This window comes from Corvus cornix, chromosome 2 (genome assembly GCF_000738735.6).
Source record: "Corvus cornix cornix isolate S_Up_H32 chromosome 2, ASM73873v5, whole genome shotgun sequence".
NCBI classification, from domain to species: domain Eukaryota; kingdom Metazoa; phylum Chordata; class Aves; order Passeriformes; family Corvidae; genus Corvus; species Corvus cornix.
The window spans coordinates 135,674,673-135,702,511 of NC_046333.1; the positions used below are offsets into that span (position 1 = coordinate 135,674,673).

At 35.7% G+C, this 27,839-nt stretch overlaps 1 protein-coding gene across 9 annotated transcripts in view; it reads left to right on the forward strand.

Moving 5' to 3' along the window:
- OXR1 (oxidation resistance 1) overlaps positions 1–27,839 on the forward strand; it is a 276,024-nt gene that overhangs the window by 225,619 nt on the left and 22,566 nt on the right. For 7 of the 9 annotated variants that reach the window (XM_010404858.4, XM_039549133.1, XM_010404856.4 and 4 more), the window contains 4 exons: positions 3,956–4,140; positions 6,510–7,288; positions 11,237–11,405; positions 14,495–14,657. In XM_010404858.4, coding sequence (XP_010403160.1) covers positions 3,956–4,140; positions 6,510–7,288; positions 11,237–11,405; positions 14,495–14,657 — 1,296 coding nt within the window. Of the gene's footprint in view, positions 1–3,955; positions 4,141–6,509; positions 7,289–11,236; positions 11,406–14,494; positions 14,658–23,183; positions 23,265–27,839 lie in introns of those variants that run through there. The other 2 variants (XM_010404863.4, XM_039549134.1) reach the window with 1 other exon arrangement.

Below are 27,839 nucleotides of genomic sequence, written 5' to 3' on the forward strand. Positions count from 1 at the left end.
GAGTACAGAGTGACAATCACTGCCCTGGTCCTGCCAGCAACATTATTGATACAGAGATGCTGTAGAGTTTTTTCTGGTGTCACTGTTGTTACCCATTCTGGGGTATTTTATGGGACATCTGTGACATCTGCTGCCATAGTGCACATATGTGTATGAGTAACCAGAAAAGTTGTTTTAGAACCTTAAATGAGTGCATGGTACCAAAGTGCTCAGGAGTCCATCACTGTGTATTCTGACAATAGTTCTAGAGTTACGTATTTTAGGAATAATAACACAGAAATCTGTCTGATCCATAATGACAAGCCAACAAGGAAATGAAGTATCAGGTATTTCCTTTAAAGAGTAGATGCAATTTTTATCTTGACTTAATGCAAGGCTGTGGTGTTAGCTCTCAAAGGCTGGAGCTGCTGCAGTTTCCATCGCTCAGGGAAGATCAGCATAATGTAATGAGCAGCTCTTAACCAGCTGGCTAAAGGGTTGTATGCTCCTACTTGTATGTTTTGTTCTGATGTTATCCTTTTTTCCTCACAGAATCAATAGCACTTGGTTTCTGTCTGTGCTAGAAACAACATCTATTGAGTAATAGGTTTAAAGGAAGCTTTTGCTTCTGCAAACAAGTTAGAAGATAGTGAAGAGAGAAGGTATTTGTCTTGTAAGAATCACGGAAATTGTAAGAGAAAGTGTTAGAAACATTGGCATGTCTGAAAAAGAGTAATTAAAATTTGCAGCCAAACAAAATGTTTCTTTATCTGGCTCTTACCTGTGCATTACTTAGCTGTCTGGGTTAACATTCAGTGATCCTTGGAGGTAATAATGAAAAATGGCAGAAATGCTAATGGTAATGAGTGTATTAATTAATATAATTAAGAATTTAATTTATATTAATTTGGAGCAACAGTTCTTCTCTAGAAAAGTATCCTGAAGTGTTCAGGTAGTAACTGTGGACCATGTCTAGTAACTTGAGGCAGAAGTATTGCATTATGTTTTTCAAACAGATAAGAATAAAATAGGTCATCTCTTGTTAATGTGCTATAAATCCATTGTTTTCAAGATACCTCTATAATCTTTCAGTTCCTTATAGCAATTGCAAGTGAAGTGTTTGATCAGCTGCTTGGTCAAATGCAGCTAAAAGACTGATAGTTCTGAGTGTTTAATTCTCAATTTCTATTGCTGTAGTAAATTTTACATGGAAATACACTTTCCAATTCATTTTCATGTTGAATGTCTACCTATTGGTGTTGAGGGTTTCTTTTAAGGCCGAGATAAAAGCCTGTATTATTTCTAGCTGTATCTTTGTTTGAGGCTGCAGAGGTAGGCTTTAGGATGTTCCATATGTGCTAAGGCCATATCAATGTACAGGTTTGGGATTCTTTGCCATTGGATAGATCATTGTCAGCCTTCTCTAGGAACTTTCCATTTACAATAAAAAGTCTCTTAAACTTGCTTCTCTTATGTAGTGAGTAGCCTTGCACACACACAGACTTTTGTCCTTGATATGGTGGTGTTTTCTTAAGATACTAACAAGCTTGGCCTCTGAGGTTTGGGAGGAGTAAGTTGGTATTTTCTGTACTGCTAAAACTTGAGTCTGAAGCAAGACAACTGAAATGAGTGGTTGATGTGCAAGTGGTTCTTCATACATGTTATTCTGATGATGTGACTCTAGTATTCAGATAAGCAATGTCAAACATAGGAAGCTTTTTTTCTTTAATCAATTTTGGCCTGTACTGTCAGCTGAAGGAGTCTTGTCTGTGCTCTTGAAAGCAAGTTGTAAAGCACTGGAGTTTGTTGACACAAATGATATGTCAGTTGGGACAGCACACCCCTTGACAGAAAAATATCATCTCTTTATTGTGTCAAAGGCTTTAGCACTTTTTGTGTACTTAATTTATCAAGGAAGGTTCATGAAATAGCGAACAAATGAAGACAGTATTACTCTGGAAATGAAGAACTCTAATGAACTCCATTACTGGTTTTTTCTGCTGAGTAATACATAATTTTGGAAGCTGATGTTAAACACTTAAATCCTTCAGATAGAGCAGTCATACAGCCTTACCATTTTCTCTTCAGCCTGACTGTTCTGAAGATCCACATGCAGTATATGGGCAGTGAAAGAATAGAGCAGAATACTTTCATTGGAAGGGTCCTATAATGATCATCTAATCCAACTGCCATCCAGACTATGACATTGTCCGAGTCAGATCTAGAGAGTATTAATAAAATTCCATTTTCATGACCATTAATGAAAGAGCTCAGGTGTAGAAAAGCTGCTGCTTTTTTGTTTTAATTATGCACTGAATTTACAGAAGTTATATATGTTTAAAGAGAAAAGCAGTCATTCTTCTGAGTAGATTCATTGACTTCTGCAGCCACATTGAATTTGTTTTCTAGACTACAGTAGATAAAACAAAATGTAGACTTCTCTTGACAGTTGTCCTCTTGGAGGTGCTTTTTGCACCTTGAAAGTCTATTTCCACAATACTGTGCTGGGAAAGAAAGGCTAGTGACAGTCTTTTTTCAGTACTTTAAACACCTTAGAGTTATGTAAATGTATTCTGCTGACTTCAAAGTCTTCAACATATGTGTTGCACTCTAAAAGATATATATAAAATCTGACTAAGCACTGAACAACTAAGAGACTCAAGTACAGATGCTTGAGCTGCTTTTGAGAGCTGTTTTCATTTTTCCCTAGTAGAGATAGCATTGGTCATTGTTGTAGACCTTAATACTAGGGGTTTTTTTGGTTTGGGTTTTTTTAACTTGCACTTTTCTGTTTACTGCTTGGCACCTTTGTTTTCCTACTGTGAAGGTCATCAACCATCACCTGGGAACAAATTTCTTGAGTTTGGAAGAACTGTAGCTGTGTTTTGTGCTGTGCTAATCTCTTCTTGAAACTGAAAACAATACACACTGTTTATAATAGTTGTGAATGTTTTATCAGTAAGATAAGTATTTAATTCCTTCAACAGCACATGAAGTGACCCTTTTCTGGTTCTTGCACAAAAGCTTTAAATGTCTGTCTGGATTTTTAAAGTCTTTAAGGAGCCAAGATCTGTAACTGAAGTATTCCTGTCATTCTACTTAAAGCTAGATTTTTTCCAGTTCATAATTTTAGCTTGATCTCTACTGTCCCAACACTTAAAGGAATTTTTGTAGCAGGCAATTTTTGTATGTTTGCATGTGGTTCTAAGTTTTTTGTTTAAAAAAATTTCAGCATATTGTAACTTAACTTTGTTTTTACAGCTGTATTGTATAAGAACCCTACAATTCATATGACTATTAACCTTAAAGTTTTTTGTAGTCAAAAGTTTAAACTGTACTTGTATTCATGTACTGCAGCAGTATCGTTGTGATTAAAACCATCCAAAGTTTCATCTTTAAAAATCTTAAGTATTTTTTATTCTAGTTTCATTCTGTAAATGTATTTGTCCAATCAGTCAACACGTCCATTAAGTTAGAAGGACTTGATACAGCCTCTCTGTTACTTCTGTGTAAAGAAAATTCGGATAAGTGACAGTTTTTGAAGGTCTCTTTAATTGAGTAGTAGAAAGTGAGAGAGAAGAGTTAAGAGTCAAGTTTTAGACAAAAATTGCTTTCAAACCTACCAGTTAAGCCCTGTGGTTATCTGGGAAGGATGTCTCCTTACCTCAAAGGAACTGTTGAGTGTATCCTTCAATGTGTAAGGGTTTCTCTTACTTTACTAAACGCAGTTATTGATTAGTTGTGAGGTATAAAGCTGTTTCCTTTTGGGAAAGCAGGTGGTATTAATTCACTTACCCAGAAAAAGTTACAGTTTCTTGTGTTTAGCAGTGACTTAGTAACATAACAGGTTGCTTAAATATAAATTAAAAGTTGCTTTATTTAAAATAAAATGGAAAACACCTTTTTCCTACTGAAAACTGAATAAGCTGGAATTTGAAGGAGGAAAAATTACCACTTCTTTTTCCTCTCATTTTAGGGTACTGTCAATGGTGTGCTGCTAGTGACGCCAAATAATATAATGTTTGATCCTCATAAAATGGATCCTCTGGTCCAAGAGAATGGCTGTGAAGAATATGGCATCATGTGTCCAATGGAAGAAGTGATGTCAGCTGCTCTGTACAAGGAAATTGTGGACAGCAAAATTAAGGAGTCATTAAGCATGTAAGACATAACAGTATTTATAAAGCTTTGGGTAAATTTGAACTGTAGCCATATTGTTGACCATACAAAATCAGCAAACCAGCATTTTCCTTCTTTTTTTGTTAGGAAAGGATATCAAAAATTGGCTTGGAAAAATCCTATAAAAAGCTTGCTTTAGTTCTCACACCCTATATATGATACAGGACAAATTGTCTTCTATATACATGGATTCTAATTTCCTCCAGTAGTTTCTTATAAAGATCAGTGTATAGGAAGAGGTACCACACTGTTTCCTCTGCCACTTCCCTACTATGGAAACAGTAATAGATGTATTCAATAATTTGACTGGCATACACAATAAGAAAGTGCAGCTTTGACAGTCTTAGGTGTAAATTTTTATTGTTTAGCATTTTTCACTTGCTTCTCAAGCTTCTTGTTCTAACAGATGATTTAGACTAATTTAAGATTTGTATATATTTTCATAGGACTAGGAGTATATTTTTTTTCCTTTTTGGCTAGGGGAGGGACTGTATATTCACCTGTAGATATAGCCTTTTTTGGAATAAAGAATGAATTTGGATTGGTGAGCTCTATTCAGTGGTGTTTTGTGCAGCAGGCATTTAAAATCAACTTTAAAGGGCATTCTGAGCAATCTTTTTTCTGTTCTCTCTGTTGCCTATTTTTTATACTGTCATCAGAAAAAGATAAATTCTTTTGAAAACCAAAAAGGATAACAAAAAAATCATGCCACCTTTACCTGTCACAGCTCATAAAGCACAAAAATTTGCAGACTGCCTTGACTGTCTAGCTGCAGGGAAGTGGGCTTCTTTAACCAAGAGAGTGTAAAGCTGTTTACTTGATATGTAACTCTATACCATACTTAAAATAGTTGCATTTTTTAAGATGCTCAATAACTCTTAAAAATACCCTCTTACATTTAATATAGGTAGTACCCTAAGTACATATTTCTTGATAATCTTAACTATCTGGACACTCAGAAGTATTAACTTGCCTCGTACTATTTTTAAGCTCAGTTTTGACATAAACCTGGGAGTGACCTGTTATCTTGCCATGGTCTTGTTTGCTGCCTGTTCACATGTGTCTATTGAAAGGGCAACTGAAGTATATGTTGCTACAGCAGTACTTCTGGGGTTTTTGATGTAGAGTGATGATGTCTTCAGCATGATTGCTTTCTGGAAGTTTTATTTTCCAGACTGAGTTTTAAAAAGTTGCTCACAGTTCCTACTTCAATTGATATACAGTGGAAGGAATTAGATGGCTCTTTTTAACTTACTTGCTTGAATCAGAATAGTGCAGTTTCAAAACAAGTATTTTTCTATAATGTTTAGTTTGTTAATGACTTAATATTGGCAAATTTATCTTCCATGCTGTTGATTTTTGTGCTCCTGTAGCACATGCATTTTCTTTTTTGTTTATAATATGAATATGAATATAATGGAATGAAGATGTCTGCTGATAAAAGGTCACACTCTGCATTCAGAGGCCTGTATGTCCAATTTGATTTATCTTTCTTGTCAGCTTTATAAACTAGTAGAAGGAACACTTGTTACTAGCATTTTCTTCAGTCCCTGCAACTTTTGTGCCTTAGCTAAATATGAGGCATATTTGTAAATTTGGGGGGAAACAAAAATCAAATTTTTTTAAGTCTGTAAACAGAAGTCCTGACAGCTTCAGCTAGATCTGAGAAAACCCATGTGTCTTCAGGTATTTGACACTTAAATCATGTTTTCTCACTGTTTTTTCCCCTACATATTCTGCTGTTATAGTTAACCTTCTTCGACTCTCCAAATTTTGCCAACTGTCAAAGCTGCTTAAACTTGAGAAAGCAGTTTTATTTTCTGTATTCAGACTGTTGATATGAAAAATGGTCATAAACCTAATGGAATCTTTGATTCTTAAAACTACAATTTCATGTTGTATGGCTTCTATATATAAGCCACAATCTATGCTGAAACTGGACAAAAAATGTCTGATCACATACAGGTGTTTTATGGATTTCATGAACCTTACGTTGTGCTTGTGTAAGAGCACCTATTATGAGCATAATCCTGAAGAATTAAGGAAGTGGCCTGGTCTAATACATAATAAATTCTAAAGCCTAATCCACATGCTTTGTAAGCAAAATTACTCCATCAGCAAAAGCTTAATACAAGTTTCATGTTAACAGTCCCAGGTGTGTCATGCTGGCAAAAAGATCAACTGTGTTTACTGTTACAGTATCACATTTTATGCTTGTTTATTACTAATGCTTTGGATTAAGTTGGTTTTTAGGGTGTTCATTTGTTTTAGAGCTTAAACAAAACATAGTGAAGAAAAGAGCTTGATATTAGAGGTACCTGTTATAACAACATTCCTATTTTGCTCAACAGAGATGTAGAGCAGCTGTCAGTAAGGGAACTTGGCCATTCCAAGAAAGCTGCAAAGAGCAATACAGATGACATGGATTCCAGGGTTCGGGACACGGGCAATGACAGTGCTAGTACTGCCCCAAGAAGCACAGAGGAGTCTCTTTCAGAAGATGTGTTCACAGAATCAGAACTCTCTCCAATACGTGAGGAACTTGTTTCCTCAGATGAGCTTCGGCAAGATAAATCTTCTGGAGCGTCATCGGAATCTGTCCAAACAATAAACCACACTAGTGCTGAATGTTTAACAGTCATTTCAGACTCAAATGAAGCTGCCAGTGACTTAAAGCCCAGTGCCGAAATGGTTGTAGGTGTTAAACAGCTTGGTACCCACTTAAGTTCAGAAAGTGCTAAAATGTCTGTAAAGGGGCGACAAGAACCTGGTGAAAACACTGCAGATGTCCTCCAGCAGTCTTTGCAAAGATCACAGGGTAGTGAGGAGCACAGCAAAGAGACAGAAGTGGGCAAGGATCAGGGTTCCTCGTTAGGAAAAAAAGCAGATAATGAGATGGAAGAGGAATGTCCAGCTTGTGAAGATACCACAGACTCTCAAAAGAAAGAGACATCTAGCAAAGGAAAAGTAGTGGGAGAGCAAAGTCAAGACTCAGAAGTTGAAGAACTCCGCAAGCTCTGGAAGACGCACACTATGCAACAAACAAAACAACAAAGAGAAAACATGCACCAGGATTCACAAAAAGAAATCAGTCAGAAAACTGTATCTGCAGGAGATGGGCGGTCAGAAGGTGAGTCATTGGGTATTTGTGGATACAGTGTTGACCTTTGGATTTACAATGTGTCACCCTTCAGTTTAATGGTGCGGTTTTTTCATTCTGTCCAACATACTTCTCCATGTGCTGGTTATATTTCTTGTTGGCTTGAAGATATGCCAAAGTTAAACTTTACATAAACTAGTGGAGACAATATTGCATAGGAAACTGAGAACATGGATAACTTTGTAATTCTTCCTCATTGGAATTATATTTATGGTCATATTAAATCACAGTATCTTTGTAGGAGAGATTTAAACCTGTAAAATCAGATGGGTGCTGCATTGGTCACTGTACAGCTCACAGTTGAAAAGGTTCTTTGGCAATCAGTTAGCTGTTGCTTAAATTTTGATTCCAGTGTACATGTGTGTGAAGGAATTTTAGGGAATTAATTTGATGTTATAGCATGTCTGCCTTATGATTAAGGTTTATGGTGTGAGCAACAAACACTAGAGTCTTAACATTTTTTGATGTTTTCAGAATGCATCTTGTCATACTTTCATGCTGATTAGAACAAGGCTAAGCATCCAAAAAGCTTTGTTCATGACAAATAAGAGCTAGATGCTAAGAAACTAGTGCTATGGATACAGGGAACAGCTAGGTTTTATTTCTTGTGTACCTTTATTCTTCTGCAAAGATCAGGGCCTGGGATTATTAGTTGGGAGTTACCCTTAAAGTTTGTCCAAGTTTTTATCATATAGAAGTATGCTGTGCCTTTAAACAGCTTAAATATGCTTTTGTATGAATTTGATTTTGCTTTCTAAAAAATTCCTAAGTTGCTTTCTGATGTCTTCCCATCTTACTAATGGAGATAACTGTTTTAATTGTGCAATATTTGGGAAACTAGAAAAAAAATCTATTGGTGTGTGACAGGCATTAAAGATAAGTGAAGTGCATTTGAAGGTTAAATTCTTTATGTTAATTATTAAAGTTGAAATTATATCAAATAGAGGTACATTCTTTGGTTAACAGAAGTTCGTCTACACTTCAAAATCTGATATAGTAGTTTTTGCTTGATTTTTTTGTTGTTGTTGGTTGGGGTTTTTTCCTTCTTTTAAGGAAATAAATGAATTTTGAAATTTGAAGCAGGTGAATAGTTGCATCATTCTGTGATAAGTTTTACTTTTTTGCCCTAAATATTAGAAGTAGTCCTCCGGCAAATATGTCAGCTAGCAGTAGTTGCTGGTTGTGACTTTAAAAAAATTCAGGTACTAAGTGTTTTGAAACAATTGCTGCTTTTCTTTCAAATGGATATTTGTAACTCAGTTGCATTAAATGCTTTAGTTTTGGTTTTCTGTAAGATTGTATCATTGAATGACTCCAGGTTTCTTATGTGCTATGTATATTTGCAGAGTAAATACATCTATATATATATATAACGAAAAAAGCGTCTGCATACAGTCCTACAGAAGAGTGCTGGCTAGAAACCTGATACTCACATGGTGCTACTGCCTCACTCAAGGTTGATGGGGTAAAATAAAACAAACAAACAAAAAAAACAAAAACAAACAAAAACAAAAAAAAAAAAAACCAAACCAAAAAGCACAAGATCCTTTTTGGAGATTTGCACTAATTTAGTCCAACTTCAGTACAAATTACTACATGTTTGTTATTCTTGCATGTTGTATTATCAGAATGCAAATGAACGAGTAAATTATGAATTAATATTTCTCAACCTAGATAGATATGGTGAACCTTCTACACGATTAAACAGATTAAAGCACGATTAAACAGAACCAAGGTAAAAGCATAGATCTGCTGTATAACTCCTGAAAACCATCAGACCTATTAACAATAGGTCACTAAAAACACCAGGTCATTTAAAATTTGAAATGTAGTAAACACTTTCAAGCATCCTTTCTCAAAATAAAACTCTGAAGTAGTCATACTATGAGTTTTTGATCATTAACTAACCTAGATAGTCTTTTTGTCTCTCTTATTTATATAGCAGGAATTTAGTTGAATTTTTTCTCTCTTGTGATAGTTTTGAGAATTTAGGTTTTGGGAACTACTGTTTTTTGATTGCTGCAGAGGTCAGATGTTTCTGAGTTTGGAATGATCTGAATGTTTTTTCTGAATGTTGAGCAGGTGATGCAATACAAGTTGATAACTCTGAGCAGACTAGAATAGCTAAAAAGGTCTTGCTTGTATCTATTTTAAATTTTTTTATTGCCCAAGCCTCTATTATACTCCTCTGTTTTTACAGACACTTATGTTAACCACTGGACTGAAACAAAGCTAGATGTGGTTGATACTTTGGAGAAATTGTAATGGTCTATAATTTTGTATGTGTATAAACAAGCTAAAATAGCATTAATGATCGCACGTCTGTTTGCTGCTTAGCTAGCTGAATATTGGCAGAGATTGAAAGGAAAAACAAGAAGCATGAGACACACAGTAGCCATTGCTGAAATCTTTTCTCATTAATTCTGTATCAAATGTAAAAGATGGTATTGGAGAACTCACTAAAAAAAAAACCCAAAACATTTGAAATAGTCTTTTTAAGACTTGGGACAGGGCAAAATTGTTTGTTTTTATTCTATCTGCTAGCTGGAGCCATAATACCACTTCTCTGAGCTCAGGGAAGTCCTAATCTGCTGCCTCTGAAGGACCAAAATCACAAATAACAGATCATTTGAAGAGTACTTACCTAACACTGCCACAGAGTTCACGTGCCAGTCCTATGAAACAGACTTTTTTGTTTATTTTTGGTTCTTTTTAGTGTTTTTCTTTTCAATCTGGGAATTTACCTTTGAGCTTACACATTAATAAAATACTTCCAAATAATGCACATTATGACTAAGTTACTATACCATATGCTGCAGATATAATTCTAAAATGTTGACTGAAAATATGACTGAAAATTAGGAGGCATGCATTTAAATAGTTACTAGAAAAAAATACTCTTTTGTGGAACAGTACTGTTCTAAACTGTATGGTGAAAATCTGGTTGAGAAAACATAGTTGCAGTGTTTATAGAGCAAGAAGGTGATGTTTTCTCTGCTTAGTGGATCTGTGGTCTGCATAGACATTGAAGGAGAACTTCAGCTATAAAGAAAAGATGTGTCCTGGGAAACTGAAACTTTATCTGTATGTATGTGTAATACCAGAGCTAGGATAAACCCTTTATTGTCATAACTAATCATAATAACTCTTAAATTTACATTTTCCTTTCTTGCTTTAAAAAAATCTCTTATGGCTGGAGGATTTTGGCAATTAATCTAGTAAAGAAACAATTTTAAGAGGGCTTCTTCCTTCACCTTGTGCTGACTTGACAATTCAGACCTTGAGGGTAATCATGTAATTCTATTAGTTCAATTAAATATACTACCAGAGAGAAAAATCCTGCCCTGAAACATCCAGTATACTTCATCCTGAGGTAGTGTTCATACCGTTGAGGTGTTTGATGTAGCTAACAAGTTAAAGTTCATCTTAATCCTGTATCAGTAGGGCCAGAACGTTTCTCTTGTAAATGACAAGTAACTAATGAACAGCTATGACATGTGTGAATCAAGCCAAAATACTTTTTTCACACAATATCTTTTTCATGTATGTGAGATATCTGTTTAATGATGGAAGGGTGTTGAGAGTATGCATCAAGAGGGTTTAATGGTGATTCTGTATTGAGAGTCTGCATCAAGAATACCTTCCAAGTATTTTCAAGCATGGATGAAATGCTATAATAATGTGATCTGCAGCTGGAAGCAGAAATGAATGTTCGAATTATTTAGTGTGTTGTACTCTGAAGTTAATTCTGCTGATGCAATTTACATAACAAAAAAAGGCAGGTAATTATTTCTACTTATCTTACCCCATCTCCTATTACTTATTTATACAAATGTCCTATATATCTCAATTGCCTAATATAAAATTAGTTAAACTCTTCAGTACATTGTGGATAGCTAACTTTGCCTTTATTAATAGGTTCTTCTGTTATGAAAGAAAAGAGACGACATCGATCTCACAAGTTTCTATGTCTCAGGGTTGGAAAACCCATGAGAAAAACATTTGTTTCTCAAGCAAGTGCAACAATGCAACAGTATGCACAAAGGGACAAAAAACATGAGTACTGGTTTGCTGTTCCACAAGAAAGGTAAGAAGGAGGTAAACTGTAAAAATCAGCAATTTCCAGTAGCTGTTTGAGCTTTTTATTTTTTCTGCGCCATTCAAAATTTTGCAGTGACTGTGTCTCTAAATAATCACCAAAAAGGGTCAGTGTCTGAGGATATTGTTGATTGGCTTGTATTGTAATTGCCATTGGAATACCTCATTACCTTACTGACATTTTACTGATTTGCTTGAGTTATTTGTAAGTTTGGCAAGTAGTTTCTCATTATACTATTTAGGCTTTTGTTTGTAGCAAGTAAATAAAGAAAGATTCATGTGGTGTCTGGTGGATGAAGTAAGTTCTGCAGCAAAATCTTTGTCATTATCTGTGCTTCCCATTATTTGGAAACTTTGTAAAAATCCTGAGTTCAGAAGAGCTAGCTGGGCTTCTTTTGTCTTATCTTTATATATGGAACATAAAACCTTTCCATGAACCAACTTAAGCATGTCTACTGGAAAAATACCTAAATTTGTTGAACTCATTCAGTGACATGAGATGTTCATGCTCACTCACTGGTATAGTCTTGTGTTCTGAAATGATCTTTACTGCTAGGAAACTGTGACTTATTTTCAACCCAAAAGTAGTTTTTAGTGCCTTGTCAAAGACTGGGGGGACAAGAAAGAAACAAAAACCTCTCAGGTATCACCTTGTATAAATACCTACCCACAATGATCAAGTCACTTTTCCATCTTTTCTTTTGAGCTGAATGGTGTAGAATGTTCACTTGGGGCACTGCAGTTGAGGACAGATATGGATCAATTTGAGAGAGTCCAGAGGAAAACAGCAAGACTATTTAATGCCTAGAAAGTATAACATATAAAGAAAATTAGAAGTAAGTGGTGTTCTTTAATCTAAAGGAGAAAAGGTTGATTACAGACATAAAATCATTTTATACTGAACTTGGCTGCAACAAGAAAGGCAGTAGTCTTTTTTGTTTCATGTCCACTGTGGATGGAAATGTGTAATGGACTGAAATTACATCTGTTCTACTTTTCCAGCAGGTGGAATTGAGTCTGTGCTAGTGCATAACTTACTTTTAAACATCACCCCTGCTACCTCTTAAGTGGTAGAGAGGATGCAAAGTTTTGAGTCAAAGGTCTGTCCCTCTAATCCTACTGCAGTTAGTCCTGTCTGGGCCACGAGTTCTCTTGTGATTACAGTCAACTCAAATCTGCTTGTTCTATTAGTATCATATTTAATTAGAAAACAGATAAATGTTTCACATATGGCAATGATGTCTAGATGAGTTAATTAAAATGATTACTGTCTCTTTGGTTAATTTTCTGATGTATCAAGCACTTACCTTCAGCATAAAGCAGAATTAGTCACCTATTTTGGAAGAAATGGTTCTTAGTTTGCAGTCTTGTACTGATCTCCTTAGAAATTATTTCGTCTGTGAAATAACTAACTGAATGGGGCAGTATAGTACCAGTATCAGTTCTTTATTCATTCAATGTGCATCCTATGATTTTTGTAAAGAAAAAGTTATGTCCTCATAGTGGGGTGTTCATTCTCTTAATTCCCTGTTAACCTTGCTGAGTGCTAGTCTGCATAGGTCAAAATACTTAGCACCAATCCAGTTGTCTTTGTCACTGAGTAGTAAGAAAGACAGAAAAGTGGGTATCTGTCAAACCAGCTTTATTTCAGTGTTCTTGAACTCAAAAGAGCCAGTCTGGGAAGGAGTGTCTAACTTAAGCACCAAGCTTCATGTACTTTTTTTAACTGCTGTAATTATACATAATTCCAAGTTCTTGAAAAGTTAAAATTGGGACTTAAGAAAAAACTTCATACTTGTATGACAACTTAAAATTGATACCTCTTACAGTGCATGAGGAACCTGCAGCTTCTTGTTTGGACTTCTATGATAGAATTTACCTAACCTAATGCATCCAGAATGTTTTGTTCTTTCCTACTGCCAGAGAAAAATTTGCTTTTTTTTTTTCCCTTTCATCACTGTTAACCAGGAACCTTAATCTTAACGAGGGTGATTTTAAATAACTGACCCTGTTCAGAGACTGTTACTACATACCTGTGTGCAGTATCCTGTTAGGCAGGGGCACATGAAAAATGTAACTGTACTTTTGAGAGACTTTGCAGCTCTGTATCTCTTGCTGGTTTTCCAGTGTTCAGTTTTTCAAGGATTTATTATGGAAGGGGGGAAAAAAGGTTCAAGTATTATTCTTCATGCTATTATGGTACGCAGATGTAGCAAATATCTGTGAAGAAAGACATAGGAATATTCAAACTCTTGTAACCAGAGTCATAAGGCTCTAGCTCTGAATCTCTTTTCCATGATGAAGAGACACTAGTAGATGCATTGCAAGTCCTTTTCCTGATTTCTCTGTCTGTGCACCTGCAGCAAATACAGGGTAGACTGACATCTGTTAGGATTGCAAATAACTTCTGTCTGTGAATTTGCTCTTCTAAACCAGAGAACAATGCCATTTTGTGGCACATAACTTAAAAGGAGGTAACTTTGAATCTTGGTACTTACTGCGGTTAGAATAGTCTGTAGTTTGTGATTTCATGATTTTATGTGTGTGTGTATATATATATATATATATATGTTGATGCTTTCAGCCATATTCCCTCCCATCCATATTCCCTCACATCTGTAGTACTTCCCACAATTTGTATAATTTTGATTGTCTTGGAAGTGTTCAGCTGTTCTTCAGGAGTGGGGAAAACAGACATGCAGACATTTTTAAATTCCAATTTTGTTTGGTTTTATGTAACTCTTTCTAAATAAAATAGAAAAGTCTTAGTGTTTTGAGATTTATTTCAGTTTTAAGAAAAGGTATCCGATAGGAGAGAAGTGGTTGAAAGACTGTACTTGTATATGAAATCACAGCTAATGCATTGCCAACTTGCTTCCTCATTTTTTCTCCAGTCAGCTTCATATATTTAAAAATTTTTAAAAAAAGAACTAGCTAGGTTTTTTCCAAAATCTGTCTCTAATATCTAGTAAAATATTAAATAGTATTTTTATTTTAACCTTAAATACTTAATATTATTAGACATTACCTAAAACTCACCTTATTTTTCTTTCCTGTATCATAACTTGACTTTTCTAGGACAGATCACTTGTATGTCTTCTTTATCCAGTGGAGTCCAGAAATATATGCAGAAGATACTGGGGAGTCTCTTCGGGAACCTGGATTTATAGTGGTAAAAAAGAAGGAAGAGCCTGAAACTAGTGAAGAATCTAGTACTGAGGATGCTGCTAAAGAATGGGAGGTAAGGAAGAGCAGTGTCAAAGATTTTTTTTTTTCATGCATTCATAAGAATATATTAAAATAATATTAAGTATTTTCCAAGAGGATGAACAAAGCACTTTATTAGTCTGATTACCATGATCATGGCTGTTCAATTTATGCCATCCTAATGCTTTGCTCTAACATCAGGTCAGGGCAACATTTCACAATTGCAAGGCATTTTTGTGTGGAGCAAATTGTAACTTAAACCTCCTAGGGAAAGGAATGTGAGTATAGTAACGACGTTGGATTTGCAGACTTAATTTTCAGTCTCATAAACTGACAGTTTCCTGGTATTTATTATTCATGTATCTGGATTGTTCAGTGTTTATTGGTAAGACTCTAAAAAAGGGATGGGACAACAAAAGAGGAAAAGAACAGCTATTAGTGACATGTCTTTTCAATAATTTAGTAATGAATTTGTCAGTTATAACTTATTCATGCATTAAAATGTTGAGTGAATTTTAGAAATATATTGTAATTGCAAATATCTCTTCTTTTTTTTTTTTGTAATAAGCACATTTCTCTCATGTGAATCTGTGTCCACTGTGCTTCTATGGACACATCTTTACATGTCTGCATGGTTTTGTTTTGTAGTGTACATGCAGTTAAAGCACTTCTAGTCTTGTACATTCAAGTGTTGGTCAAAAGTTTGATGATTCTTGTCGTTATATATATTGTAGAAGTATCCCATCAGCACTGTGTAATTTGAGTCTTGGGACAGCAATTGCAATCTCTGACTGTAAGATTTCTTTTGTTTTTCTTTCCCCTACCCCCACCTTGCAGTGGAACATGTTGAAATTAAGGAAGTCTACACTTGTGTTTCATGTAGAGTGTAAAAGAAATTTTAAAGAACTGCAGTAGTCTAATGACAGGTAGTAGTTTTCTGCTTAGCTCCAAAAGTTAGAACCATAGAACTCTGAATTCAGAGTTCAAACTTAGCTAGTTGAAGTATTAGGCCGTGGTTGCAAAACACACTCCCTTCAGCTCAGTGATGTTGCATGAAGCATTTTTGCTTTGAGACATTGAAATTAATATCATAAAAACATATCTTTTGAACTTTCATATTTCCAGCATATGTATCGAGTATTTTTACCAACAGTGTATTTTGTTGATTCTTGCTCAAAGCCTTTACAAGTATTTGGTCATTTGAAATTTGGCCTTTTGGAGCATGGGGATCAGTGGAAAGTGATCTATATCATAGTTTAAAGCACAGTATACCTCTCTTTTAGTGAGCTCTTCAGTAGCTTAGCACCTTAATATAATTACAGAATAATTTCTATAGAATATAGTGAAAAGAATTTTTCATTATTGAATGTTGTAAATTTTAGAAGCTATTTTTGAAGATAGTTGAGGCAGTACATTTTTTGCAAGTATTAAAATCTGTAAGTTATTTTCCACAGAATGAGGCCACACCTTAAGTCTGTATTTAGGTCTTCTCTGGAAACAGTCATAGGAAACATTTCAAAAATATTGTGATTTCTGTGTGTTATGTGAAATTTGCCAAGCTTGGTTCTCTTAATATTATCAAATAATAATTTTCCAATTTAGAAGTTAGTGTGATTAGTGAGATGGATAACTGTATAAAAAAAAATGTTATGCAAGTACAAGAAATATGCTAATGTGGTCTTTTGTGCATTTTAGTTTGAGTAATGTGACTTCCTGTGACTGACTTTTAGCACGAATCTGAAAGCTGTTTAAAACTAACTTTTTAATCCAAAATGACAGTACCAGATGGTTTGACCTGTCATTACATAAAACTGTGTTTAGTGGCTTTTGACATGTATGCTAAAAAATATGAGTAAATACAGGGAATTGTAGCTGTTGTCATAGTCATTTCCACTTAATTTCAGTGATTATTGTCGATCAGTATCCTTCCTTCCTTCAATGCAACAAGCTTTTCTTCTGTGAGTTTTTGCTCCCGATGCAATCTAAAATAGCAGGTGAACAGTGTAATTGAAGTCTTTTGTGGGTATTTGGCTGAAAAACAGGCTGCCTTTTTCAGATCACAAGGGTGGGAGAACTTGGGGTGGAAGGGAAGTGGAAATGCATCACAAAGTACTGTTGATCTACCAAAGGATGAAGGTAGTAGAGTACCTTTCTTTTCCAAAAAGTGTTCTCCCTGCTGTCATTGTACAGTATCTTAAAACTAGAAAAACAGGGAAGAGGATTAATGGGTAACCCAGGTGTGGTGCTCTGAAACAGCTTTTGTTTCTTTGCTAGTTCTGTTAATACATTCAGGTGCAGCTTTTTATCAATAGACTTTGAGAAAACCTCTGCTTGTTTAGTGGAAAAGAAAATATGGGAAGAATAAGCAAAGGCAAAGATCAGTAACATGAAACAAGTAGTAGATGTTGGTTTATTTAAGTTTATCAGTGAATAGGACTGAACTCTTACTCTAACTTCAGTTTTTGTCTGCTTATGCTTGCTTCTACCATAATCAAATACTACATTGTACAAAGTGTCAGAAAAAAAACTCCAGTGAATCCTTTAACTTTTTCATTTTATAATGTTGCACCCTTGATAGATAACTGACTTAGAAGAAATAACTGTGAATCTACTGCTGTCTGACATTACCATCAGTAAAGGTGACTAATTCACAGTTACTTAGAGTTCGAAACAATCTCTCTGAGGCGCCTTGGAGCTGCTGTTGCTGATGTTGTTGCTCAGTGTCTGTCTTCCTGAGAGGCCCCAGCCTGTGTCATTTGCAAAGCTTTCTGAAAAGGATACTTTTTCAGTTAAGATCAGTCCATGCTAAAGACTTGTCTCTGGTGTCCACTAGAAATGAATAGGCAACAACTTTATTTGATATACTATCTAAGGAATTAAACTGTGATGCTAAGTTCTCAGTTGTGTTATCCTCATCCATTTTTCTCAAATGTCTTTTATCTTGTGCTTTAGTGAACGGGCTTACACCAAGGAAGAGGGTGTTTTGAGTTGTGTGGGGTCGTTTGGGTTGGTTTGTTTGTTTGTTTTGGCTGTGTTTTGGGGTTGTTTTGGTGCTGGTTTTTTTGCCATCTGTACTGAGCTATAGGCCTGTAAAGGTATATTTATAATGGTATTCTTTTTTTACTTGATGTGTCTAAGTTCAAGTGCTAATGGCTTTCTGTATGTGTCAGCACATATGATGAGTACTGTTATGTGTTAATAAACAAACTCTTTCTCCAAAGCATATTCTGTATATGCATCTAAACATGGCAAGACTTGACAGCAAGCTGACTCCTTCTGTTATGCAGTGTCTCAGAAGCAACTTCATTGGTACTTATGGTCTAATCTTGTTTCCTTTTTAAGTTCAAGTTGTGTATATAGTAGGTTTCTATTTAAACCTGAAATCTGTTAAGAAAACCCTTGAATTCCTCTGCATTAGAGTAATTCTTTTTTAAAGCATTGGTTCTTCCTTTCCCCTTCCCTGTCATTTGATCTCATTGCCGTTATTCAAGATGGAGTTATACTTCAGGTCCATGTAAATCTAAATACTCATTCACAAGATATTTGAAAGCAGGAAATTTTTTGTCTTAGGACCCCCAAGCTGGTCTTAAAGTAGTTGAAAGCTCATCTGTTTCATTTTTTTCATTAACTTGTTCATTGTGGAGGAAATACAGAAAATTAATTTGATTTAAAACAGTCTAAGAGTTAATCTCCAAAACGAAGCATGAGTTGATAGGTACTTGCAAATATTTTTTCCTAGACATGGTGAGTCATGTTCTGAACTTGCATTTCATAGTGATTACCTTTGGTTTTGCCTACTGAATGTCTGTAGAAAACAAAGATTGAATGCTTCTGGAAAGCAGCATGCTGTAGTAATGCATCCAACTGAATTTCAGTTAGAACTTTAGATGTGGTTTGAAAATGCTTACTAGATCAAACCATTAGTTGCAATTGAACTTCTGTCTTCTTGAAATGGTATTTGACTTGGACACTCAGCATTCCAACATTAACAAAGCTGTAACTTCTGGAGTGTCTCAGAATTCTATTTCTGTGCATTTATGGAAACGTGAAGGTCACAAACAGTGATTGTCTCTGGTTAGATAAGCACCTATGTCCAATATCCCAGTCTTGAAACCTTTTTCAGGTATTAAGTTCTTTATTGGATCTGGACTGGATTCTACAACATTTCTATATTAAAATGGATATTGCAGTTTTAGAATGCACTGCTGTCTTAAATTTTTGTATTCTTAATCATGTTTCTTCTATAAATTTGCTTCCATTCCCAACTCTATACTTCAGTGCTTGGATGCTGGTGCAACATCTGCTTGTTGTGTCTTGCATTCTAAAATGTGGTATGAACATAATGCTGTGCGACAAGCTGGATAATACTGGATCAGCAGAGAGAAGAGGAAGGCTGAAACCTGTAGGCTTCTTGAATGAAACATTTCACAGAATGTGTAAAGATGCACCAATGTAACAGCCGTCAGAATAAGAATGTTTTTTCCAATATGTTTCTTGAAAGGCTGTCTCTTTATGATAATGAATTGGATATACAAGCTAGATGGTTATTTGATTTTTACATCGTGTATTGTCAGTTAAGAAATTGGATGTGTCACTATGCATGTGTTGCTGTGCATTACCACAGAATGTTTAATAGGCTTTGCTCTGGTACTGGAGGATGAGTCTCTTCAATCCCAGTAGTCATATGCTATAGTAGAAATGTTTCTGTTAATTTATTTTGGTTGGAGAAAGGGACTCTGGTGTCCATTTACATGATCCAATGTTCTTTGCAGAGATTGGTAACTTTCATTCTTGCTTTTGCAATTAACTTGAGTGATATTGTACTGTCTCTCAACTTCATGCATTAGGGTATTCCTTGTTTTGCTGTATTTATTGTCACCACTTAATCTATTTTGAATCTTTCTATAACTTGTAAGTGAAAATTCAGAGGTTTCAATGACTTGGAGCTGTCCTGTAGTTGGAATTATGAACGTGCAATTGAAATTGATGGCTATTTTATGTATCTAATAGAGGGATCTGGGATGGTCCCTCTGCTAAGAGTTAAAGCAGAGCCATTCAGCTAAAAAGCTTGTGCTTTTGAGATTCTTAATGGCTTTCAGCAAACCTTTGAAAATCCTCAGGAAAACTTTGTAATGGAAAAATGCTTCCTTTTTTTTCCCCCTCCCTTTCCCTAAGCTGTTAACAGGAAACAAACGATGACTACTCAAATTAGACTTCCTTTCTTACGGAAACTTTCTCAGCCAACTAAGAAGCTGTGCCAGTCCATGTTGTATTGACACTTCAGGAGGTAGCTTTTTGTAATGTTTCAGTGTTTCTTGTACCCGTAAAAGGAAAAGGGATCAGACATCATTTGGCTGTAATCCCACATTAGCTTCACCTGCAACAATTTTTATGAAGACCCACTTGTAGAAGACAGAGTAGTAATTTTGTATAGAAGCCAGTATCTGATTTTGTATTTTTTTTTTTTAATTTCAACTGCATTCTAACTTCATTGCTCCTGAACTTGACACTTATTCATGTGGAATCAACAGCAAATTGCAAATAAACTGAGTAATTATGCCCCTCCAGCCTGTCCTGTTACTGTTCTGGGCTAACTTCTGTCTCTTAAGGGGGTTGGAGCACAGGAAGTATATTTTTTCTTAATGTAACCTCACTCAAAAAGCATGATTATTAAATGTAAGGATTGTAGAATTCAGTGTCACGACTTTTCTGTTTCTGTGGTATCAGGACACTGTTAGTGACTAAGTGAAACAAAATAGTTTCATCTTATCCAGCTGCAAAAACCTTCTTCCACATCCAGTGTCCAGCCTTCCTTCTGAAGTTGAGGTTGCTATGCTTACTACCCTGTTTCAGTGTTATGAAATCTTGTCAGCTGATAACTTGAAATCTGGTATGGCAAAAGGTGTAAACCAGGTAATTGGTTTGGAGTGGAAATAAGACATTCCATAAGTTGTATCTTTATTTGTTGTCACTCTCCTTTTTTGCTGCTGCTACTTAAGTATTTTTTTGAGACAGGTTAGTTTATTAGAAGAAACAACATTGGGAGGTACAATTACAGAAAAGGACTATGCACATTGACTGTATAGAGATCTGTATCTTGGTTATGAATTAACAATGACAATAACAAGATTAGCATTCAGTGTAGTTAGATACATTTTCTGTTGCTCTATTGTCTATGTAAGAAATAGGTGGATGCTCTGATGTGTTTGCTGCTGTTCTGCATGGGTGTCAGATCTGAGCTGGTGCTCCTCACTAGAATCTTTTATTAAGAACAGTGATGGCAAGGCCTATGTTAATTGCAGCAAGATACAAGATTCTGATTCCAGTTAACAGATACTGTAATCCCCAAATGCATGAAAAAATAAAAGGACAGTTTATTAATCTTTCACCAAGTGGTGCTACTGGGGTCAGATTTCTCATGTGGGCTTCTTTCTGTGGCTGGGGTTGAGATCTGTCACAAGTGACAAGTTTTGCCACTTTCCTAGTGTGCTGTTTCTTGGTGCTGCTCAGGTTCTCCTGCCCTCCCCCTGCAGCAGATGCTCCCAGCTGAGGGCAGCTGCCAGCTCATGGGGGTGGCTGCTGCTGCAGGACTGAGCAGCAAAACAGACTGTCAGGAGGTCTCATAAAGTTACTTGTGCAATCATTCCCATTAAACTTTGCAGCTGGAATTAAGTGAAAAAGTGAGTAATCAGATCTAACAGAATTTTATTGCTCTCTTTTCTTTTGAGCAAGTTTTCAAAATCCTTTTGAGAAGCTCTGGGAAAAGCCATTTTTTTTAAAGAGAAGCTTGAAACTTATAAACAAATTGTTAGAATTGTTTAAGATTAAATGTTGCAGGACAAAAAACAATTCAGTTCATCAGATTCTTTTCTTCCTTTCCCAGCTTTGGAGAAACAACATGTTAGCTAGTGTTAGGGAGGAATTTTTATTTTTCTGAAGGGCAGGGAATAGATGACTGATAAAATAGGCTGTGGAAGAGTTAGTTGTATTGCTAGCTTTTGCTTTCTGCTTTAAAGGTTTCCTTTCCAGAGAAAGTCTGAAATATTTTTTCTGCATATTCTCCATTCCTTTAAGATTGCCCAGACTTGGCAGAGAAGGGGGTGATGTCTGTAGCTTGTATTATATTTTTGTATTGATGGTAATTCTCATTTGAAACAGTTTTAAGGGTTTCTGGTTTTCATTCTTGTTTTAACCCTCAGTATTAGTTCACTTACTATTTGAAAATAAAACCCAACAAAAAACCTCAAGCACATAAATAGGCATATGGCTTATTATTGGAATTGTACACCATTTGGCTATATATGTAGTGTATTATTACATATTTGAATTTCCTAAATCCCAGCTTCAGTAATAAAAATGTTTTTACTTCCCACCTTAATAGTTCTGATAAGTTAGAACAAATTTACTTTTAGAGATGCCAGCTCCCAGAAAAGGTTTTACTAAAAATAAAAACATTTTATCAAAAAGAATATTATACACTAGTGCAAGCCGAGATGTTCCATTATAAAGTTGGCAGTAAAATACAAGTTTTGGTCCTGGTTTTCTCTGCTTGGACATCTTGGCTTTTAGATCACAGTGCAACAGCCTGAGTGAGCAATGATTTAATGTTGTTGTGTTGCTGACCTGGCCTATTTAATATTTCTGCACAGAACTTGAAGCATGGGTGATGTGGAGATTTTTTTGATGGTTGTTGTTTGTTTTGGGGGATGTTGGATGGGGGAAAGGGGATGTTTCATTTTGGGTGTGGGGTAGAAAGACTGCAAGTGCTACTACAGAGAAATTCTTGAAGGGTTGTCATGCTTTTTACTGTTGCACATGCCTGTTTAAGTAAACAACCTTTCTTAAGGGGAAAAACAAAAATCATGATTCCAAAAATACTTTCTTGCTGGGACTAGCATTTAACCCATATAGCAAATTTAGGTAACAGACAAAAGAATTAATTTTCTTCTTGTAGCTTACAAACTGAAAAGGCTTCAAGCCTAACAGTTTCTGAATGCTTTAAAACCCTTTTTTTTTTTTTTTAAATAATATTTTAAATCTTCACTGACCACTCTTCTGGACTCTAAGAAATGACTGATAGGGTTTATATACAGTTGTCAGCATAAGGAAGACAAACTATTAGTTTAATATTGAATGCAGACATTTTACCATTAGAAATTGTTTATGAACAGTTATGTTGTAACAGAATATTGCACACAGTTCTTGGGGATTATTTTTGTGCTTCCCAGTATTGTGTACAAACAATTCCGTATCTTATATTAATAACAGTTCTGTATCTTTAAATATTTTCCCCTTTTTAACAAACTAGTGCTCTGCAACCACACTTGAGCGCAAGAAACCTTCCTCCTTGTGTATCGTCATCATTTGCGATACATCCCCTTGCTGAACACTCGCTCATTTGTTCCCTGCCTTGTCAGTCAAATGTGAGCGTCCAGCAAACTATCCTGTCACAGCGTCGTGGGGCTCTCCCTGTGCCTGGAGCTGACAGCAGGTACAGAGAATGCTTTCAAACAGCCTTGAACCATGTTTTTTGTTTCATTTCTTTTTTTAGTCTCATTTTATTTTTAGAAGGGAAATGTCTCGTCTCTGGTATGGGAAGAAGGGAAGAAAGCACCAGCCAGTTAATCATAAATGCACTCTGGTAATTTTCAGTGTAGTATGTTCATGTCTGTTATTGCAGTCTTTAAATGTTGTGGTGCAGAGGCAGTTTCTGTAAGTTTAAATTTTGAATGTGTGAACAGGAGTCAAAAATTTTCATTATCTTTGGAACATAATCTAATTACTGGTATTCCTTTGGCATTAGGTAAGAGAAACTACTTTGAGCATTAAGGGGTTCAGCAGTTTTAAGGTGGGATTTTTTTCCTTTCCTTTCCCACCAGCTTTTTTTCCTTTCCTTTTGTTTCCCTTGGAGTAATGCATTTCTTCACCAAAAAAATGTGCTTTATAGCTAAATACCGGGAACAGGAGTTTTGCATGGGCATATAATTAGAGAAGTGGAAATTTCCTGACTTACCATTACCTTCTCAGAAGCCAGTCAACCATATGAAGGTCTGATAATACTTCTAAATTCATGGACATGAGTCTGCTGTACTCCCATTCTCACATTTATAATGAAAAGGAGGGACCAATAACATTGGTTTTGCAGTTTATTAGATTTATGAAAGGGAATAGAATTTTTTCAGTGTTGTTTTCCCCAAACAGACTTTGCAGTACTATTTAATATGTAGTAGTATCTAAAGGAAAAGATTTTCAGTGAGACTTGCAGAACAATGATATCTTGAGATAGGGAAGAAATGATCCTGACAATATACTTGTTTGTGCTTTTACTCACTGGTAAATTTGGAAGATAGTTTTCATTTAGACTCTCCTTGTGACAGGCTTTTTACTGTCTTCTTCTTAAGAATTACACATCACTGGGTTTTGAAGCGTACTTCTTTCAATGTGCTGTTGAATTGGGGTTTTATTTTTTATTTATTAATAGGGTTTTATTCTTTATCTTTTATGTATTGTTTTTATCTTTATTTGTAGCCAGGATACTTGCAAAATATGAAATTGACTTGTTGCAGCAAATGATTCTGTAAAATGTGTGTTCCTAACAACACAGTTTTGAAGTAATAGGCTCTTAACTTTCCTCTGTGGTGGTGGAATAGAATGGAGATATAATATCTAAATTAATTGAAATGTTATTTTAGCATACCCTGTAGCAGTGTAAAAAGTATCTGAAGTTTAGTTTACCAAGAATGTGTTTTTTAACATATATCTATATACATAGTTAAATAGGTATAACTTGCACAGATATTTTAAAAAGTAGTAGTATCCCTTGTTGTAATTGTTTCCCTTAGGACCAATACTGAACTTCAGCCAAAGTCCAGCTGTGTTATAAAAACAATACTTATCAGCTTTTAAGGACAGTTTGAACTGAAGAAGACTCTGTGAGAATAAGGATCCACTTTGCTGTGAGAGAGGTAGAGAACAGGTTATTTTAACATGTAAAAAGTCAAACTGGAAAAAGAGGGTACAGAAGTATCTACATATGAGGATATTTTTAAAATGTTGCTATGTGGATAAGAAAAGCTCTATTCTTGAAGTTGGGTTTTTTCTTCAATGAATGTTCATAAACCTAATGTGTAAGTGTAATATTTCTACAGAAAGGAAAAAAGGCATATTGGTATAATTATTTGTTAAGCAAGACAGTGGAAAGAATATTAAGGATAGTGGCAGCATATAAAGTGTACAGGTTTCTGACTAAATCTCTCTTTAGTGGTTGTTCTTAATTTGGATGATAACTCATCTGACATGAAATAACAGTTGCTGGACTAAATGAAGTGATACAATAAAACAAAAATGCTAACTTGAAGCAACTAACTTGCCCTAGATTATTTACCTGAAAGGCCTTTGTTACTTTCTTGATGATACAGTTAATTTGGGCTGAATTGAAGGTGTTTGGTACTTTCCCAGGATAAGAAATCAAAATTTTGGTGACCAACTGGTGCATTATACGCCCCCTTTAAAAAGCCAGTAATGTCAGCCTCCCATGTTTTAGTAAATGTTTGGTATTTACTCTGTCTCTTTATTTTATAGCAGTACAAGAGATGCCAGTAAGTTTCTAGAATGTCAAAAATGCAGGCAATGATTCTTCCTATCAAAGCATTTCAGACAAAAGACATCAAACAATGCAAGAGAACAAAAGATGGATTGCCTTCTTTGGGAATGCATGTCTGTGCTTTGCACAGCTTGGATAGGCTGCATAGCCAAAGGGGACAAAACCAGTGAAAACTGATCTTTGGCTTTTATATTCTCAAGTTATTAGCATGCAAATAGTTTTAGTAACTTGAATTATTTGAGACTTGCACAACTTCTGACGTTTTGAGTTATTGGTTAACTTTATTTGGTAAGCTAATGCCTGTATTCCTTTGGCTATTATGAAGGTATAATAATAGGGGCTTACATGTGAAAGATGAGGACTTAGTACTTCTCTGTGGATGTCAGAATTGCAAGGTTGCATCAATTCAGTAATACTACTGAAATATTTTTAAAATCAGCTTTCCATAGTAATTTTTTAGAGTCATAGAATGAACTAATGATATATTTTTAGTAATAAAAAACCAGAGTGGAATCCAGTACTTTCTTACACAGATCGCTAAGCCTAGAACCTTTCCTTGGTGACAGATATTTGCCATACTTGTTGTCCTAGGTAATTTGGGGGTTTATACATCATGCCATGACTGGATGTTCCCATGTGGGCCTCTTGGAACAGGTCCGGAGGAGGGCCACTAAATTGATCCAAGAGCTGTGTTTTGATATCAGCTGGACACCTCTGCTATGAAGACAAGCTGAGAGAGTTGGGGCTGTTCAGCCTGGAGGAGAGGAGGCTCTGGGGACACATTATGGCATTTCTTCCAGAGCCTACAGGGGCTCTCTTGTAAGAGAGCTGGAGGGGGGATAGGACCTTAATCTGAAGGAGGAAAGGTCTAGATTACATACTACAAAGAAATTCTTCACTCTGAGGGTTGTGAGGCACTGGAATAGGTTGCCCAGAGAATTTGTGGAATTCCCACCCCTGGAAGTCTTCGAGGCCAGGCTGGGTGGGGCTTTGACTAATCTGGTGTAGCAGAAGATTCCCTGCCCATGTCGGGGAGGTTGGAGCTATGTGATCTGTAAGGTCTGTTCCAGCCTGAGCTATTCTATGATTATAGTTCTTCCACTGAATTATTGGGTGTTATATTATTTACATTTTTAATAATTGTGAAATATTAGTCTACTTTGACAAATGCAGTCAGAGTAGCAGAGGAATTTTCGAAAAGGTTGATTATAAGTTGAAAGAAATCAAATGAGTAGTAAAGGCTTACATTTTTCCTGTGTGCTTTTAATGACCTATGGAATCGAAATTGATCCTAATAGACCTTTTTTCTGCTTAAAGTAAGAGACAAACTTTTTCATACTGGGCTATGATTCAGTTACTTCTAAGCCTGTGTAATGCTTTCTTGTCACACCTGAGAGGATCTTTGCAGGGCAGTATCAGAACTGAGGTGTACCCTTGCTCAGTCTGCCTTTTCCTGGAGTGGCAGCTTGAGCTCAAGCACCAGATGCTGTGGTTTCAGCAGCTGAACCTCTCTCTGGCTTCTCTGCTTGCTAGTGCTGAAACTTCCTTAAATAGTTTTGCAAGGCAGCTGGGTTTTTTTGGTCGTGTTGCTACAGATCTTTTTTTGTTTGGACAAAATGAGTAAAGTTTTCTGGCCTGCCTCTTTAAGAAAGTAATTTTCTTAAACCTTAGCTCTTTGCACAAACATCCTAAACTGTTTAATGTTTTGCATGTTAAATTTAGTTATCTTGCTGGCATTATCATATCTCTCATATGAGTGTTTTCTCATATCTTGAAAAAAATAGCTTGTTATTAAGGTCTACAGACTTGATATAACACTTTGTGTGCTTCAGGGTTTGATTGCATTCAAGTTCATTTATTCTGGTTATTGCAGATGCTTCCGTTTATCTTCAGTATATGTTAATTACAGCTTGGTACAGTTGCTGTAGGCTTAGAGCACTTTGAGGCAGATACTTAACAGCTCATCCTGCAAAGCTCTGGGGACAATACTGGTCACAGGGAGAATGCTGCTGTCATGTGAACTTCTCAGCATTTCTGTCCCTGCCCTGGAAAACACCCTGGTGTACATTTGGAGAGGGACAGCTTTAAAAATATTAGAGAAAGAACCGTGCTGCCAGCCAAACCAGAGAACTACTGTCATTCTATGGTCCTTCTCTGCATAAAATGGCCAGCTGTCATGCCTTCCCTTCCTTGTCACCAGTAGAGTGACAGGGAGCTGAGTTGACTGAAAACCACACAAAATAGAAAATAGATAGCCACATGCTTACCAATGAATCAAATTAAGTTAGTCTTAAGGTTTGGGATTTTTTCAAATGATACGTCACAAGTGTTTATCTGTTGTGGTAAACCCCATGAATTAATGCATTATTGTGATGTAATCAATATATCCCAAATAATCATATTTGATGTGCTGGAGCACGTTGTCTTCTTTCCATCCTTCTAATATTTTTGGGAGGAAACTAAATTTGTCTGAAAAATAAACTTAGTGTTTTCTCTTAAAATACTCATAGCAGCTTTCAGTTCACATAGGCACCTTTTTATTGGAAGGTATTTTGAAGTAACTTTGTAGTGGCCTAATAAAACTACATTGGCTTTCTTTTCCTTCAGTTAAAT